Genomic DNA, 19834 nt, shown 5'->3' with positions numbered 1-19834 from the left:
GGGTTACCTTTTTAGAAAAGAGCAAAAATGGATTTATAAACTTCGGACAGATACAGGAGGATTAAATGATGATATTCCTTGGACCTCCCTGTAGCCTTGGCACTAATGAGTAATAACTGGGATATACTGACTGTAATAGGGTGTGTCTATATAAACATGTTGTATATATTGACTCATGCCTGAATTACTTTGCTCACACTCTTCTCATAATATCACAAATGGGTTTGATTATGGGAGTTTTCTGACATACACTGGAGGGTGACATATAGCTATGCACAATCATTAGGATGGTTCCCACATTGTAAGTTTTTGGAGCATCTGCATAGTTATGCCCATTGAATACACTCTGAGGCCATTCATAGAGCACTTGCGTTCCCAAAAACAACATTGGAATATCACGGACCAATAGGTTGCAGTCATCGCACTACAAAGATGTCCGAAATGACATCATTGGGCAGCTGTCATTGCCCAATGACTGGTACTTTTTTCAAAAACAACACATGGTCAATAGTGATTCTATGATATACAGGTCGGAGTCTTCAGAACTACAAAGATGGCCGATATGTTGTCATCGGGTAGTTCTGAGCGCATCTTCCCGCGTGATTTCGAGCGCTAAGTAGTGCGCTCTTGTTTCTAAGAAAACAAGCTCAACTCGGCTTACTTTGTAGAAAAATAGGCAGTGACTCACAACACTGGGGGCATTCTAACATCATATGCACGTGAGGAATAATCATGGTCTAATGATTACCAGATTATAGTGTTAGGAACTACAAAGATGGCCGATATGACATCATATGGTAGTTCTGAGCACTTCCTCTCGCGAGATCTCGCGAGATTTCGAGCGTAAAGTAGTGCCCTTAGTTTTCTTATGAAAATAAAGACCAATAAGGCTTACTTCACAATGAATGTCTGATAATAGTGTCCTTGGTGGAGGGATACTTCACTAACAAACCCTCACTAGACTACTTATACTAGCATCTCCTACAGATCGGTGCCTCCCCCAAGTCTCAGATGGGAGCTTGAGGTACCGACGGAAAGGTGAGCAGCTACCACAGAATATTTTTAGAATATTTTTAGCTATACTATGTTGTAAACTTTAGGAAATCACACGTTTTGAAGATCAGTATGTTGTAAAATTCCTGAATAAGTATACAAAGGAGTTTTAATCTTCCTTAAAGTTTGGTGTCTTAGTCGAGTTTCTGGGTCATTTTGAGGCTTAGTACACTGAGTTAGGGGTGTTTATCTACCTCATATGTTTTGCCTCTAGATACAGGGCATTTGGTTATAGGAATGATCATAGGCAGGGTATAAAGAGAAAAAAATTCTTTACAGTACTTTGCCACATTCTTTTGTTTTCCCTATATCTTTGTAGTGCGGGGCCTCTTAGTACATGAGCAGTGTCCAGGTGAGGTGAGGTCTATTGCCCTACCACAAAGGGTAAGCATAAAAATTAATTTTCTGACACACATTATTGGTTGGCTTGGTGACACACTATGCACATGAGACTGATGCATCGAATACAGTACTAATGATATAACGTTTTCCTTCACAGAATTCACAGTAACCATTGTGAATCGGAGGGTTAATGTCCATGGTTGTTACAGGTTGTACCGTTTCTAACCAGTTTTACTACAATTTGTTTTGGTGATGGTGGTGAATTCTATATTTCACTATTAGGAGTGCAACTATTATACGAGCAGAGGCCCTGACGAATGCCAAGGGATTAAATACCCGTTAGGCAGAAACATGTTGGCCCTTATGTAGACAGATTATTGTCACTGTCTTCTCTTGCACTGTTCTATTTTTTAATTAGGAGGCGTGTCCAGTCCGCAGAATAAAGTATTTAGAAGGAGGACATTCCATCCTATTTTAAATCACTTTCTTGTTTGTTGCACTATTTCTTCTTACTTTACCATCAAAAGATCAGTCATCATGGACGGTTTGTGTATTTGGTGGACCAAATCCTGATACAACAATAAGGTGCGGAGCTGAGTGTCCCACTGATCAGGGGACCAGCCTCATTTGCACATGGGTTTGGCCAAATGATAGGACTGATCATTGAGTCTAATTTGATGGAAACCCTTTACAATCTGTTGTGGATTAATCAGCCATTTTGCGAATAATCGATGATGTACCAGTCTCCTCTATGCATGTAGTGTTAGCCTTTTTTCCTTCTCTATCCTTAATAATACGCCATGTGTGTGCAATAAAGATATTTTGAGATCTTGTTGACTCAGTATCGACAGTGTAGCCTCTCAATTTGGCTGTTAGACCCCCTGTGTTTCGTGTGTTATACATTGTGATGAAAGGTCATACTTAGAGTTCGTCAAGATTCCTCCTCATACCCCACCGTCTGGCCCGGCTTCGACCCATCTCGAGGAGCTTTACCATCAAGTCCGTCTTCTTGTTCAGAAGGGTGCAGAAGTGGTTCCAGTGTCTCAGAGCGGGGAGGGTTTTTACTCTTGATTCTTCCTCATACTCAAGAAGACAGGAGATTGGCGTCCAATTCTGGATTTGAGAGCTCTAAACAGATATCCAAAGAGTCAATCTTTCCGCATGCTGACAGTACTGGAGATTCTGCATCTTCTGGCCAGCGGGGATTTTATGACCACCATAGATCTTCAAGACGCATATTTTCTTGTCCCAATTCTCGAACAGCATCGCAGGTACCTGCGCTTCAAGGTGGGGCAGACACATTATCAGTTCAAGGTGTTGCCTATAGGACTCCGCTCCGCCCCTCGTGTGTTCACGAAGGTGTTGGCTCCTGTGGTGGCTCACCTACGCCTCCAAGGAGTCCAAATTTTTCCATACTTGGACGATTGCCTCCTAAAGTTTCAATCACGCCATCACCTAAGCCAAGACACTCATCTTTGTCAGGAAGTGTTTCAATCCCTCGGCTTGACCATCAATGTCGACAAGTCACAGTTTGCACCAGCGCAAACCAGGATTTTCTTGGGAGCGATCTTGGACACTATGCTTTCAAAGGCGTTTGTTTCCCATGAACGACAACAGAAAATCCTCCGCCTAGTGTCTCTCATTCAATCAAAGCAGTCCGTTTCTGTCCGGACGGTAAAGTCATTTCTGGGGATGGCATCATCTTGTATTGCACTGATCCCACATTTCAGACTGCGGACCCGTCCCACTCCAGAGGAGCTGAACGTACAGTGGCGTCAGGTCTCCGGATCTTTCAACGACCTGGTGGCTGTTACAGCTCGCATGAGAAAGGGCCTGTACTGGTGGGCACAGTTCGACCAACCTGGCGACTGGAACATCCTTTCTCGTCAACGTGCCAGATCTCACGCTCCCAACGGACGCCTCTTTGGACGGCTGGGGTGCTCATCTTCACGGTCTTTCCATCAAGGGCAAATGGTCTTCACCCCAACGCTCTTGGCATATCAACAGGCTAGAGCTGATGGCGATCTTTCTAGGACTCAAGTTGTTCCTTCCTGTAATTCAAAGGGAGTCAGTGCTTATTCAAACGGACAATACAACCAGCATCCACTATGTGAGCAAGCAGGAAGGGACCAAGTCTCAACGCTTGTCTCGGCTGGCTCAGTCGATTTGGAATTGGGCTCTACATATCAGATCACCTTGATGGCAGTGCACCTGCAGGGCGTTTCAAACATCCTGGCAGACTCCCTCAGCAGGTCCACATCGTCGACACACGAATGGGAGCTGCATCAGCCGACTCTGGATCTTGTGTTTCATCGTTGGGGTCGCCCACCGCTAGACCTCTTTGCGACACCAGAGAATCGGAAATGTCTGTCTTACGCAAGTTTGCATCCCCACCCCGGATCGTGCGGGAATGCCCTTTTGATCGACTGGTGCGATCTATTCGCTTACCCCTTTCCGCTGATCCCGTTAGTACCACGGGTGCTCTGGAAGATGCGGAGGCAGCCCTGCCACATTCTATTGATCGCCCCTCGATGGCCCAGACAGGCGTGGTTCTCGGAGTTGCTCCTTCTGTCCCAGTGCGATCCCATCCCTCTTCGTCCTCGTCCAGACCTCCTGACGATGGACAAGGGCCAGGTTTGCTATCCGGATCCCTCCACTCTACAATTGTCGGCATGGAACCTGAGCACCTTGAGTTCGCAAACTTAAATATCTCGCAAGACTGCAGAGAGATCCTTGCTCATGCTAGGGCTCCGTCTACCATCAAAACTTACAAACTCAAGTGGAAAAGGTTTTGTCATTGGGGCCTGACAGCAAATATCCATCCGATCCACTCTACTCCGGAGCAGCTTCTTCCATTCTTTTTGAGTCTCGCTCAATCGGGACTCTCGCATGCTACTTTGAGGGTTTTCCTAGCTGCAATCTCTCGCTTCCGGCAGGATGGCTCTTCCTCCCTCTGCTCGTCCAGGATTATCCGCCAGTTTTTCAAAGGGCTTTTCCGGAAGTTCCCGCCTATTCGACGTCCTCCTCCATCGTGGCATCTCAATGTTGTTCTGTCGCAACTTATGAACTCACCATTTGAGCCCATCCATAGGGTGGACATTAAGTTCCTTACCTGGAATGTTGCTCTTCTTCTTGCTCTGACTTCATCTCGGCGTGTGAGTGACCTCCACGCCTTTACTATCAAACCGCCTTATCTTCAATTCAAACCTGACGGCGTGGTGCTTCGCACCAACCCATCCTTCCTACCCAAGGTGCCTACGGATTTTCATTTAAAAACTAACCTGTATTCTTGAAAACTTTCTTCGCTGAGCAGAAGTCTCCGGCTGAGCAGCGATTACATTCCTTGGACATCAAACGATGCCTTAAATTTTACATTAGCAGAACTGCCTCCTTCCGCAGATCCGACCAACTATTCATTGCTTATGGACTACTGCGTCAGGGGCACCCAGTCACCAAACCATCGATTGCCCATTGGATCTCTTTGGCCATTGCTTTCTGCCATCAACAGGCTGGCAAGCCTTTGCAGTCTTCGGTGAGGGCTCATTCTACGAGGGCTATGTCTTCATCCACCGCCCTGTTTGCTGGCGTGCCACTCCATCAGATCTGCCGTGCAGCGACATGGTCCAGCAGGCACACCTTCACCAAGCATTACTGCTTGGATGCCATCAAGGAGGCGGATACTGCAGTGGGACAGGCAGTACTTTGTCATCTTTTCAAATAAGGTGAGCCTCTGTTCCCTCCTCCTTTATATACATATATATATCTATGGTTACTGTTCTTTATTCTATTCAAGCATGTGAATCTATGAAAGACACCCCTAATACTGGAGAAGAACAATTGTTACTTACCTGTAAACAGGTGGTTCTCCAGTATTGGTGTCTTTCATAGATTCACATGCGACCCACCCTCCTCCCCTCAGAGGCTCTCCTCTCTTCTTGCACTCTGGGTCTCTTTGGTGCTACGAAAATCTGAGGGCTTGAGCTTCTGAGGAGAAGGTTCTAGAGGGTGCTGGCGCCTGATTGGCTGTAGTTTGGACTAACATAATGACAGTGATATGTTACTAGTGTTTTCTTTCTCTACCATGCATTCCTATGGAGGAATTGTTTTAGAGGTTCAGTTGTGTATTTACTTCTAGTTATTCTTATGTTATGTTCTCACATTTATATATATTTTAGCATTTATTGCTATTTTATGTACAGTGGGACTCCCACTTCGACAACGGGGAACCGGGGAACATTCAAGCATGTGAATCTATGAAAGACACCAATACTGGAGAACCACCTGTTTACAGGTAAGTAACAATTGTTCATTTTTGCCATGTCGGCCTTTTTATGTTTGCCAGATCAGCCATCACTTTTCCAAACACCTGTTGTCATGCGTTTCTTGAAAGGGATGATCCACATGTTCCTGCGATCACTTTTTTGTGCTACAGCAGTGGGACCTTAATTTGATTCTCACTTAACTTATGTTCACCACCCTTGAACCGATGCACAGCTGTCGCTTTTCTCTGTAGAACAACAGAAAGGTGTTCTTCATCGTCATTACATCTGCAAGGCGAGTGAGTGAACTATACACATCATTCTTCCCAGAAAAATGTGTCTGCTGGACAAAGGGGCATTCCTGCAAAAAGTACGCCCTCCCACATCGGATAATCATTCACTTTGCTGCCTTTCTATTTCAGGTAGGAAGAAGGGTTCCACTGTCTTGATCTTGGAGGGCCCTTGGTTTTTACATGGACCAGACCAGAGACTATCCTTAAGACAATCAACTGTTTATGGGCTTCTCCAGTGCGAAAAGAGGGAAGTGCAGACATAGATGTCCTGTCTGGGGCGGGACTGATCTAATGCTGAGCTGCACAATGCCACCTATCGATCCGCGAGGGAATTGCTTTCCAAATGCTCCATGTCCAGTCTGGGGCCTAAGGGAAATTTACATGGTGGGGGATCTACCCTACCAGGAAAGGTATTACCGAAGGTAGGTAGCTTGTTCATATCTGTCAAATGTCTCACTTCTACAATATACTTGAGTTATTATACAGCATCTTGTGAAATTCTGCAAGGGGTGATTCCAACATTAGACACATGGAGCCACATGGAAGCAGTTTTTTTATGTTCATTATCTATTGTACATGACACAGAAAAGGTATGCGAAGAAGCTGAAGTCTTCTGTGACTGTAAATTTAAAGGGCAATTATTTGCTTAATTACAGCCCATAATTTGTCTGCAGACAAATTGCTCTGGACATATACCATGTGAATTACTATGGGCACACCTTAACCTGGGATACTACTATCTCCTAGGTACCATCCTGTGAAGGGTTAACGCGGAGTCTGTGCCAGCAGGGTCATTTGCGTAGCCCATTTATGCTTTTCTGGAGGGATCACAACATGGAAAGGTCGCGTGGTTCAGATTCCAGAACTGCTACGCAAGCAGCGAGTTGAAAGCGCGCCTGCACTATGTCACTGCCTCACATGGGGACAAACGAGCTCTCAGCGGGACTGGCCCGGAGTCATTGTAATTCTGGGAGCTCACCTCATCTGTCTTCTGTAGTTTCCCACACGCTGGCGTCCTAGAGTACTTGAGGACACCGGCATGTGGGGAGTTACTGACAAGATTACGAAGGAACTAGACGTTTGCTACACGAATTTTGGATTAAAAGCGGCAACATTGAGTACCCCTATTGAGACCTCACCCACGCCGGAGGACCGTGTGGGTCGGAAATATCACTGCACGATAATAAGTACTGATAGAAGCAGATTGAGCCTTGGAAAAGTCGCATGTACAATATACAGAGGCGACGAAACACGTGTTGGCATTTGGACTTTCGACCAGTCACAGTAACTGATATTAAAGAAGGATCAAGACAAGAATTAAAGACTGAAGAATCAATTTTTTTTTGCGTGGATAGTGTATATTTGAAAAGACTTACAGTAATACTGTTGTGTTATAAACGTGTTGTGTGCTAGGGAATCTTTGTAATATTGGTGCTGCAGCTTAGGCCGCAGAAATTAGTAGAGGTGGGTGGTTCTCTCCCCCCTTTAGCACCGTAAAAATATCCGCATCAAAGAAATTAATTAATATTTTCAGGAGTGCCTTCCCTATAGTCAATACCACTACCCTTGTATGTATGTGTCACAGAAAGTGCCGGAACCAGACTTTGTTTTGTTTTTCCTGTTTTCACAGACTTGAGCGGTGTGCAGCATTTTGTCATTATGAGATGTTGTCTATCAGTGCTTCATTTGTGCAAATTAAATTTGACGACTTGCAGTTTTTTAAAAACTGCGGCGGAGGCAAACGGGGATTGGGTGCCTAAAAATATTGGTTAGGTTTGGGTCACGAGACCAATATTGAATATAAATGAGGGTGCATTGCAGTTGCATTGCAGTTGGAAGGCAGTGTAGAGGCGTATCCGCTTGCATTATGCATGCAGTTTTCAATTTTAAGATTGGACTATACCACTAATTTCATTACCAACTCTGCTTCTGCAGTTCTGCACACCCCCCCCCCCCCTCCTTTCCCCGCTCATACACCGCTCTCACTGCTGTCTTGTCTGGCACTTCTGGCCTTGTAGTGCCCCCATGTGCTTCCAGCAGCCCCTGAACACTCGCTACCTTCCATAAATCCATAATTATTCAAAAACGTGTTAGAGTTGGAGAATTCTAGTAACCCTTCAGCTCACTTACTTCCCTACTCTGTTCTATTACCTCTCTGAAATCTCATTGCTGGGTCTGTTCCGGACCCCTTCAGTTTGCACACTCTCCACTTTTCTCCGTGTCCCCTCTGAACAGTCACTGCACTTTATGCTGAGCATGGCACACGGTGTCCAGCCTGTCCCAAAGGCGAGACCTATTGGCTATGCCAATGCTGGTTTAATATTCTTCTAAGGCACAACAAAAAAATATCTTGGATTACTACAGTTACAGACATGTTTGGTCGTTTTGTGATGAGCCCATTCAGATACATGTGTGAATCACTACACAAAGGCAGTACAGAGACAAAGCCAGAAATACATAAATGTTGCATTGCTTGGATGGAAAACTTCAACCTTGAAGTAAGTGTCTCTGTCTTTCCTTGAGATGTATCCTACAACAGAAATAGTAAAAGTGGTTGTTCCATAGAATAGTTGAAAGACTGCCATGACCATGCTTTCCTCTGTCACTTTTTTTGTTTTAGTTGAAGTATTGTTTGTATGTTTTAAATACATAATTTAATTTAATTTTCAATTAGTCTCTCACATTTGAAGAATTTACATCTTTAATGAACTTGGTGAATCCTCTTTTTTACGTTCCACTGGGATTCAGTACCTCAGCGTTGTCTTGTAATGTGGTGTCATAATTGTGTGAATATTTTGTTGTGCTGTATTCCTGCTTTACTCAACCTCCCCATATGTTAAGAATCCAAGTTTCAAATGGCTCTGCCTGTTGAAGCCCCGAGAATATGGGCAGATCATTCTGTTGGTGGGGCTTTACTTTATGCTTAAATATGACTCTGGTATGTCCTGCGACATTAAAATGCTTCTCCTGCATCTGCCTGGGTCCACTGTCAATTTCTATGTTACATTAACTTGGATCTGCTAAGCAACCACCATCCCACTTCCAAAGTCCCTTTGGTGAATATGGTAATCAGGAGGATCAGTGTTTAAATAGCTGGCGAGCTGTCTACAAGGGTAGGAGGAGGTGAGGTAATGGTCCCATTTCCAAATATTTTGTCTTAATAATGCAGAGTAACCTAGGATGCAAACAACTAATCCCTCTTGATTAACCAAAAGCAGTTTTTCAAGTGAAAGTTGATTGCTTGTCTTTGATCACTATAGAACATTCAAGGGCTTGTTTAAACTTTTGGCACTATATCCCAGCAACAGTGTCTAGTACCACAAGACATCTGACATAGTGGTTTGCATAGGATTTTCCCAAATACCTACACATATTATAAACTAAATGACTACTCTGCATTTGTTTAATGGTGTTTGAGTGCCAGTTTAACCATCTAACTAGGAATTCTACACGAACAGCTGCAAGAAATGTATTCGGAGGGTGCATTCTTGAGTGGAGTAATCTCTAACCACACAAAAAGATGCTCTTAATGCCCCCCTTTGTGAAGGTCCCTGGAATCCCAGGTGCCCCAGGCAGTCCGCTCCCAAGGACCTTCATTTTGAAGTATTTTGCTATAAAGAAGCAGAATAAGCTTATATGCGCCTAATAATTAGTGTTTTATCTAGTTTATGCAAACCATGTCTTATTGCCTTGATAAATGTTGAGAACAGTTACGTATTTAATGTTTCCATGAACATGAAGTTTCAAAACTTGTATATTCAAATCACGTCTTCTATCATCAACAAAGCCAAGAGTTAGTGGACAAGGGTGCTCTCTAAAAACTATGGAATATGTAGCTGGATAAACTATACATTTTGAGGTCTGGATATTTAGGCTGCTCTTCTATTTTGGTGCTTTGAAGCGCCTTTGGGGCATTTGATGTCGGAGCCCAACCAGCAACTTGTCCCAGCACAAACCAAGTTTCTGGAGCTGTTGACAACACCGAGGCAGATTAATTAGTTCTGCAAGGCCATTCTCCAACTATTCAAAACCCTTCTGACTCCCTCTGGCATGCCTTCAGGCCCCTAGTAGGATCTGGAGCACCACTGGTGAGTTTGCCCTTGACAGTAATTGGACCCTCCGAATCCACCACAGGGCCTCCACCGGTTCCTGCACTGACTCTGCTTTCAGCTGCATGTTCCATTGCCGATGCTAACACTATCGCCACCGTAGTCCAAGGTGACCATTGTGCTTTCTGACTGCCAGCACCATTGCGAATTCGACATAGGCCATGCCTGGTTTCCATTCAACCGCAATCCCCCCTACTTAATGTTCCATCTCTACAAGGAAGGCCCCATACTTTGCATTCCTTGTTAGGTACAGATTCCAACTGCGTTTACAACTAAGGCTATTAAAAATCGTTCAATCCTTTCACAGTGAAATTTGGTATGATGACTTTCAAGGGGCCAGAGCCCTTGAGCTCCTGAGTCTGGACTCCTGTCACCCCAGGCCCTGTCACTGAGGAGAATGCTTCTTTTGCGTTGGGTAGCTGAAGTTCTCGATCTCTAACTTCCCACCTTAAAGGTCAAAACCAATGTCCTGATTGAAGTGCTCCAGCCGGGGCAAACCTGTACTGAGCCCCTTCAACCTTTTAACAAGGCACTCACTGATACTCTCCTTGGGCCTGTGCCAAACCTTTGCAATGACTGGGAAGCACACCAACAGTCTTAGACTATCTACGCTCTTTAGGCACAGGAATATCTTTACCTTTAAGCAATTTGTTTTTGACGGCCAAAAATGTTCCACTTAAAAACGTATTGCCCCACGTTCAGGGGAACATCAATCATTCAGGATTTATAAAGCGCGGCTAATCACACAATAGGGTGTCCAGGCACTTGCAGCCCCGGAGGCTTATTCGAACAGTCAGGTCTTGAGAGCCATTTGGAATTCCGGAGGAGAGGTGATGGTCTGGAGGTGCATAGGGAGGCTGTTTCACGTCATTGCTGCAATATGGGAGACAAAGCGTCCTCCACTTCTGCTTCAGTAAATGCGGGGAGTATAGGCAAATGAAAGGGAAGCGAAGCATAGTCTTCTCAATGGTTTGTGGAAGTGCAGGTGGTGGCTAATGTAGGCAGACCCTTGGTTGTGTAGAGCCTTGTGTGTGGGTCAGCAGCTTAAATTGGCTTCTCCTCTGTACGGGGAACCAGTGGAGTTTTCTAAGGTGTGGTAGGGTGTGATGTGTGTTCTTCGGGGAAGGCCGAAATTGAGTCTGGTTGTGTCAATCTGTATGGTCTGAAGTCTCTATAGAAGGTGGGTTGCAATTCCTACGTAGAGGGCATTGGAAATTATGTTGAGATCATGGGAACTGACGATGTTGGCCAGCAAAATCAGATATGCGTTGAAGAGCATGGTGCTGAGGGATGAGCCATGGGGGACACTGCAGGTGATCTCTTTGGGTCCAGAGGTGGAAGGTGGATCCTCTGGGTTTTTCCGGTGAGGAAGGAGGTAATCCATCAGAGCGCGTCCCCTTGGATGCAGATGTGGTAGAGTCTTCCAGTGTGTGGTGGGATATGGTGTCAAAGGCTGCCGAGACATAGAGGAGGATCAAAACTGCTGTTTCTCCTCATTCGAGGAGGGTTTGGATGTTGTCAGTAGCTGCGATCAGGGCGGTTTCAGTGCTGTGATTGCTGCAGAGTATTCCTAGGTTATCAAGTAACCACTTAATATGGAATCTTATTTCCACCTCCATTATTGGTATTTGAGCTCCATAAACCAGCCTTGACTTTTTCACGTAAGTGATGTGAAACTCTTGAGAACGGTGATGCAGTAATAGTGAAGAAATGTTTTTTTCCAGAATTCGTTATGCTCCCATGCTCCTTTTTGAAGCAAATGTACCTCATTGTCTGTCCTGTGGCAGCACACACCAAATTCATACCCTACGGATGATGCTTCCTCGGTGGAGGTAGTACATCCACCACCTGTCGAATAGATTTAGGATATTCCACAGAGGGAATTGCAATGTCATCAAGGAAGAGTCCCTTATAAATATAAATAACATAATTAAAATATAATTTGCCCTGCTCCTCTCCCTTCTTGGGATGCCAGGGGAGGTCCATCGTCTAATCCCACTGTGTGTTGAACTCACATAGGTACCACTCAGTGGTGGGGGCGCGTGGGGTCTATTGTTTTGTACAGTCTTACACTGTATTGTACTGTATTATGCTGCATCAAATGGTGTAGGCCCCTGTACTTGATTCATAGGATCAGTGTGGTCTTCCCCTGGAAATACCGCTTACATGTATGGGTACATCATTGGTTCCTTACCTTACCATATCCCTCTTCCTTCCTGATGCACCCCGTAGCTAGCTCTGTATTCGTCATCACCTTGGGCAGATAAATTGCATAATGGATCTTGGATGTTGTATTTAACACTGCCTTGTCTATTGCTGATTAGCTATCCAGACATCTGTTACATTTGTTATGCAATGTCTCTCCATTGTTCAGAACCCCTGTTCTATCCCAGTACTACATTATTCTGATAAATAAATGTTTCAAAAAAGAAAATATAATTTGTGAATGCGTGAAAGACTGAAGATCACCACATAACACTGAAACACTGAACAGACAGATTTGTAATCATCCAAGCCAGTTTTAAACAATGTTTTCCATTCATCTCCATCTTGGATACTTCTCAAGATGTTGGTTCTTTTTTTAAGCTTATTTTCATGGTCTAGACGTTCTCATATAATTTACCTCTTGATAGCGAATTTAACATTGTAATTTTGTACTACCTTTCTTGAAAAAGTGCAAACAGCCAATTCCGCTATGGCTGTCAAACTTTAATAAATCCTTCTGTACATTTTTCTCCAAATATGTCTTTCGAGTTTAATTTGTCCTTCAGACAGGTCGTACACTTTTCTGTGGGGAATGACTATATCAAGTTGGAGGTAAAAGCAGCAGTCATAAAATCTATGCATGGTACTGTATTTTAATCCATAAAAGAAAAGGCAATCACAAATAAGTAATAAGTTCAAGTACTCAAGTCATACCTGAGGCTGTGTTGCTAGAGTAATTCTTCATGGAGGCAACAGTGTACAAATGTTTGGGTGGAATCTAAAGACTCAGAATTAAGAAGTCTCTCAACAATTATGAGAACAAATCTGTCTTAACCTTCCCAATAATGACATATCGGCCAAGAAATGTCCAATACCTCTGTTTAGGGAAAGGATAGAGGAAACCACATTGTCAACAGAAATGGGCGTGTGATCCTAACCATCACAGATTCATACAGCTATCAACAATTAATAGTAAAACATTGGTGTAGGCTGGTGATGGTTATAGCAATTTAATTCATGGGTTTGGATTTGTGCCAGTTTGCTTATTGGTAGTGCCAAAGTTCAGTGAAATTATGCTGCAACCCGTCCAGTCAAAGGAAGTTAGAATCCGGTTTGAGATGTGTATGTACTAAGTAAGATGTGGCCTTTCTTGCTGTTTTAAATTGTACCATTTGATGCAGGCAAACCTTGCATCACAAAGGATGATGGTGGTGTTGCTTCTTGTGTCAATCTATTGGTCGACATCCCAATGTGTCAGTATGTTTTTTTAGCATGTGCAGTGTTTCTAGTATAAAATGTTGACAGTATTAAAGGCTAATTAATATAGTTTTACCATTTTGCAGAAACCATAAAAGAGAAAAATAAGCCTCATGTTCTAGGATGGTCATTGTCTCGCCAAAGTCGGAAAACAATTAACATGGACTTAGAGGACAAAGTAGATGAACAGAAGGATGATACTCATCTGGAAACATGCAAAGAACATCTGGAAACAATATTTCTTTACTGGGAGCCTACTTTCCCGTCTATATCTGCAAATCCTCCTGTTGAGCAGGATGGAATAGAAGAGTCACAGGAGGATACAATGGGCCTTGTGTGTACAACTGCGTATCTTGTTGTCAAGTGGGTGTTAAAATGTATGGCCACACATACCGTCAGTTGGCAAAATGTTTTTGAGATGCTACAGTGGCTTAAAACAAAGATAATGCCTCATGGGGCTGTGACGGACGAGATCCTGAGAGACTGCGTAATAAAAAGTATTCTCCTTAAACTTTATAACCAAGTCAGTAATGCAACTTCTATGAAGACCCTCAACTATGATGCCCTCCATTTATTTAACATTGTGATGATCCAGCTACTGGAAGCTCAAGGAATACAACACCGTTTTCATGAAGCATTGAAAGAATTATGCCAGCGTGCTGGAAATGAAGAGGACGACGAAAAGAAAGGTGACTTAATTTTAATTCTCTTTAAATTAACATCCTTTCAAATATCAATAGTTTAGTTAAAGATTTGGGAAACTAAAACATTTGAGCGTGCTTTATAAAATGTTTTCTGGTGGAGATTTATTTTCTATGCAGTTTGATAATCTGAGTGTATTTTTGCCCAGGCAGCTAGTCTAGCCAAAATACGAACTTCGCTTGGATAGGCCCCAGAATGTATTTGCCCTACACATAGTCATTTATGGCAAAAAAATGTTTTGCCTTTTTATTCTCTTATAGCAGTGTAGCTTCGGCAGGGGCTTTCCGGAAAATAGTTTAAAAAACTTTTGTTGCTATGGAAAATACATTTATGGTGACAATAATTTCTTTGATTGATCCTTTTTAGAAATGTTGCTCCGATTTATGCAGGATCTGGATCATTCAGGTTCCCACTGAGTTTGAAAAGATCAGGGGTTGAGTAATAGACCAGAGCTTCTCATCTTAATAATGACACTGTATTTATTACCTTACGGTTTTATATCCCATGAAATTAATGCCATGCTGTGCTTCAGCTCAGTGGCGCAGATGATCAATCTCCTAAAAGCAAGTAGGCGGAGTTTAGATTAGCAAACAAAGTAACATATAACTCTGCCTGCCGGCAAGCTTCTGCCTCATTCGCATTTTTAATTTACATGATACAGTAAGGTTTAATCTGCAGTCTGTGCTTTTTATTTCCCTAAGTATGTTTATTTATGGGAGCTTTTCCCTTAACTTTGCTTCACATGTTTGTTCAAAGATTTACAGGGTTTGCTGTGGTCAATTCATTTATATTAAATACGTTCTGCCTCCACTACTCATATTACATGCATCTACAAAATATCTCAATAACCATTAAACATGGATAAGAAGGCTGGTACCCTATGAACTTACCTGGTTGTTAATAAGGTGCAATTACTAACCAAGATTAGAGCGGTCCTGGTAAGAGTGTAAAAGTGCTACATGCAGGCTGCCTGATCAGCAACGTTTATCTCTACAGGCGTACTGTGTATATGGAAATTGAAAGTGATTGCAGCAAACTATCCCTTAAGCATGGCTGCATGAACTCATTATGAATTACCTGAGCATACTATGTAAAAGGTGAGGATGTTAAGCCAATAATATGGCCTATTACATGCTGCTATTTTTCAAGTGAGAGGAGGCTTACCCTGCAGTCTCACTCCAGATTACTGTTAGTTTGTAATTTAGAAAGTACTGCTGCTGAGATTCTGAAAAGGCAAAACTTACCTTCTACCTAATTTAATTTTTTTAAAGGGTGGTTCATGGTTTGTGTTTTATATGAAAATTACGACAGGATACTCTTCATGGACTTTAGTTTTTCTACACCTGATTATCTCTTTTTAGGCCGGACTTAACAGCGCTTATATTATCAACAGAACAGTTGTGGTTCCGCAGGAGTCCCACAGGACTAAAAAAAGAATGTGCAATGAGTGTCTCAAGACGGTTGGACACTCACAGAGGATTGTCTCACCTCAAGGGATTGTCTGTTCATGGGAGGTTGCTGCAGAACCTGGCCTGCAGCCAATGCCCCGTCAGCCATGCGATGTGCCATGTGATTGGCCGCAGACTTAGAGTTATAAGAGATTACTTTACGTTAAAAAACATAGAAATTCACTAAAGAGAAAACAAAGGTTGAAGTGGTGTAGATGTTATAAAAAAAAATCTTAGAAATTCACTGATAAAGCACCACCGTTCTAAAACCAAAAAAGCACTGAAACTTACCATTTATACTTACATAAGTAGAACTCGAACTGACGTAAATTTCAAACATTGTCAGTGATGTAATATGTGCACTCATAAGCAGTGCATCGTAGCAGTTCAAGTTACACTTATGTCAGTTGCATATAACTGGTGAATTTCAGTGCTATTTCTTTTTTTTAATCAGTAGTGCGTTTTTAGTGAATTTTTAAGAGTTTTTAGTTGTTTTTTTACCATTAGTTACTATCTTATTAACTTTCTCACTTATAACTACTTTGCCTTTTGTTTTTTGTTTTTATGAAAATCTATATTTATTTCAGTGAAAATCTTTAATTTTTTCAGTGAAAAAAACAAAGGTTAAAGTGATAGTAATAGGGAAGTGAAAATGTCAGTTAAAACTTAACATTTAAGCTAAAAAAAACTTTAACTAGTGAATATCGTTGTTTTCTTTTATTTAAAATGTCACACTTTAACTAAATTTTCATCTAACTATAACATCACTTTAGTCTTTGTTTTTTTCACTGAATTTCTGAGTTTTTTTAATGTACTATCTGGTTGATTGAATAAACATAGAAGAAAAGTTCAGTATTGAACATCATATTTGATACTATCTAGCAAGACCTTAGCTAAACCTGATCCATAACAACTGAATAGCACATTTATTCTTTATATCTGGAACCATCGAGTGATGAATGTGGGAGAAAATTAATGTGTACGAAAGTAATGGGTTGTATGTGCCTTAATGTTTTTAACTACTTTGGCATTTTCCAAAGATCTATGTTTAGCCATGTAAATGTAAATGTAAATGTATTTGAGCTTATATAGCCATGCACACGATGGAAAGGATTATTTCAGTGTAAACAATAAATCGATGTACTACTAGAAGTGATTAAATAAACACATGTTTAAGTCAACCAAAATTGTTCTGAGCCTCTAGCACATTCATGTTAAATTGAAGATGCATGACAATCACTGAGCAAGGTTAGACGGGGGTCCATCCTTGTATATTATAGCTTGTGTTCCCTGCCCTGTTGACTAATTCAAGGCAGGGGGTCCTTAGTTTTTGCAATGCTTAGGAAGTGCATTACACACCAATAATTCAAGATTACTTTCATTTATTAGACAGACCTGTTTGGCATTGCCAATGCTTGTGTTGTTTCACCAATTTATTTTTTTACCAGCTTGCTAATTGCAACCTGGCTTACACTTCTTTCAGCGAGAAGTTGCGGGCCTCGGATCGATGGTTGGGGCTCTCCATCAGTTGATAGTTGACAAATCAGAATGTGAGACTTCATTCTGTGAATTCAGGAGGAACAAAGGCACTCACCTCACACGATGACTCCATGGCACTAATGACTGAGTTTTTGGCTTTGGAAATTGAGTTTTCTGAGAATTTTAGAGAAGAACTTGTCTTAGACTTCCTTTCTCCGAGTTTATTTCTTGGAGTGCTATTACTTGGTTGACTGTCACCTGAAAGTCATGAAAGAGATATTCTCAGGGTCTTTAGTTCATTTGCACCAGTGACTCCTTTTTAATAGCTTCATTATTTGTCCTGAAAATCGCACTTCTCAATTCAGCATCCTTCAGGAAGGTACTGCTTGTTAGCAGTCTTGTTGCTGGTTGTCAGCTGACAGATGAGTCATGAGACCACAACATTCATCAGCATATGCTACACAACCGACAAGGGTAAGCCCGCCTTTGACCATTTGGGCCAGGACACTGTCAGGGAACCTGGGTATAATGCCAATTGATAATGCATCAAAGCCTGTTACTCTTTGGCTAATCATCTTTGTTTAATTTTTCCAATCTGGAACCTTTGTTGATTTACTAAAGGTGTTTTTTTATCTTCACAGCTGCTCTTGTATTTTTGGTTTCAATCTATATTGGAGACATGTGGCTACTGGAACAGGACACAGATAAGTTTGTGATCCATGTGAGAGCAGTCTGCGAGGCAACAAACGAAAAATCAACAGGCAAAAAAGGGAAGACACCAAAAGGAAAGAGGCAAAAACAATCAGAAGAGGCAATAGTCACTGTCTGCAAAGAAATCTCTGCTGCCACATTGATGCAATAAAATATTGGAGTGAAAACTTGAATAGTAAATGCATCATCAATGGTTAAATGCCTAGTAAATGTGTCTGTCAAACAGACGATATAAAGTTCCTAAACAATTCTTTTTTTTGGTTGGAATTGTTGAAGTTTGGTACTTATAATTGTGATTTGGTTATCTGTAATCTACTTGATTTGCTCAGAATAATGTTATTATTTTAATTGACAAACATCTGGATCCATCTTTAGCAAAGCCTTTGCGTAAAGAGTGTAGATGCTCTCAAACAGCACTTAATGGCTTGTAGTCAATATTGCCTATTTTATCAAATATGGGTAGTCAATAAGTCTTCATAATGTTGTTAATTAAATGGCATTTGATCGACCCTTTAGATACCTGAAAACAGAACAGGGATCTGTCAATTATAGTGCTATTATGGAAATGTTATTTTTGATTTTAGTTTTGTTGTCCACCTTTGTTGTGGACCTTCAGCTAACTGGCTACTGGAGACCCCCACCCATTGTGGGATATTCCACAATGTCTCCTATTTGGATCGACTTGAGGAGCGTATGAATTATTTTCTTGTGTTTTGTGCTCAAAACATAAATTTCCTTAAAGATCATCATATGAATTGTTTAACAAGGCAGTACTAATAAGGTTTGAATTCTGTCAGTGCTGCTTTTTTGTTCTGCAACAGAATTTACCACTACATTACAGTACGTACTGTAATGTTTGCCAAATTGTAAAATATGTTTATAATGCAAACAAATTTGTTAAATGTTTTATATTAAGAACAATGTTACTGAATATATTTTGTATAATTATGTTTATGGAAACTGCATTTTTCTATTCTGTGTTAGTTTTTTATCTGCTTGCCTGTAAATTCAAAATGTATGGAAAATGCATTTGCCAATCAATAAAATAAAGCTATTAACTTGCAGATTACGAACATTTCTAAAATATCTGCTGTCATGAAATATATTGAAGTCTACTATCTCCCTATACAAACATAGATGCTATGAGAGTGTTTACAGCAGTGTTTATTCTTCTTTGTCCTTTACAGAAATATCATATGCATTTACCATTGTATTTCAAATCCATTCAACTTTGTTGATTTGAACTTGTAAAATGTATTGAATGACTATTTGGACACAATCGATTGCCGAATACATTGATGTCAAGACAGAAAATGTGGCATTAAGTATATTGGGACTATCTGGTATGCTATCAAGGCTAAACATTCTTTTCCAAGCAATCTCGGCACTATCAATGACCAGACCGGTCAGTAATATTCTTCACTAATGGACCTGAGACCCAGGCAAGGGAGTAAGAGCCAATAGCCAGCATTATCCAATGTCTTTATTGCTGTTATAGTATTATAATAGTTGTTATCTCATCGATCAGCGTGAAGTGCATTACTAGTTGACCTATACATCCTACGATATTCAGAAATGCCATGCATACCCTGATTTACACTGATCTTGCTACATGCCAGAGGCAGGTAACCAAACCCCCTCTTCTTGCTTGTTTGGAAAATCAATAAAAATTATGTATAAAAAAAATAGCTGTTATCTCATGGATGGCCCAACACTGTCAGTCACTTAGTTCCTCTCTTCAAATTTAACTGAAACGTTCCTTGCTAGATATTTGAGTTCACAGTGTTTTCAGAGAAAGCACACACAGCAGTCTGGGATCTCATTGCAGTCCAATTTACATCACTTTAGTTTTCCTGCTAATACATTTAGTTACTTGAACATTGACATATGTGCCCCAGATCTGACCTTGTTTTGCATGTTTTTCACGCATATTCAATGTTGGTGAGGCTGCAGCTCACAAGAAGTTTGTGGTGAAT

General features: G+C 41.5%; 1 protein-coding gene across 1 annotated transcript in view; it reads left to right on the top strand.

The window, feature by feature from the left end:
• Nucleotides 1-19544, top strand: part of URB1 (URB1 ribosome biogenesis factor) — a 783310-nt gene extending 763766 nt beyond the window's left edge. The window contains exons 38-39 of the mRNA XM_086933991.1: nucleotides 13605-14207; nucleotides 17789-19544. Coding sequence (XP_086790117.1) covers nucleotides 13605-14207; nucleotides 17789-18009 — 824 coding nt within the window. The 3' untranslated portion in view covers nucleotides 18010-19544. The remainder of the gene's footprint in view (nucleotides 1-13604; nucleotides 14208-17788) is intronic.
• Nucleotides 19545-19834: the final 290 nt, after the last annotated feature.

Source organism: Lissotriton vulgaris, chromosome 8 (genome assembly GCF_964263255.1).
Source record: "Lissotriton vulgaris chromosome 8, aLisVul1.2, whole genome shotgun sequence".
NCBI lineage: Eukaryota > Metazoa > Chordata > Amphibia > Caudata > Salamandridae > Lissotriton > Lissotriton vulgaris.
The sequence above is the reverse complement of the archived record's forward strand: the minus strand, read 5'-3'. Positions and strand labels throughout refer to the sequence as shown.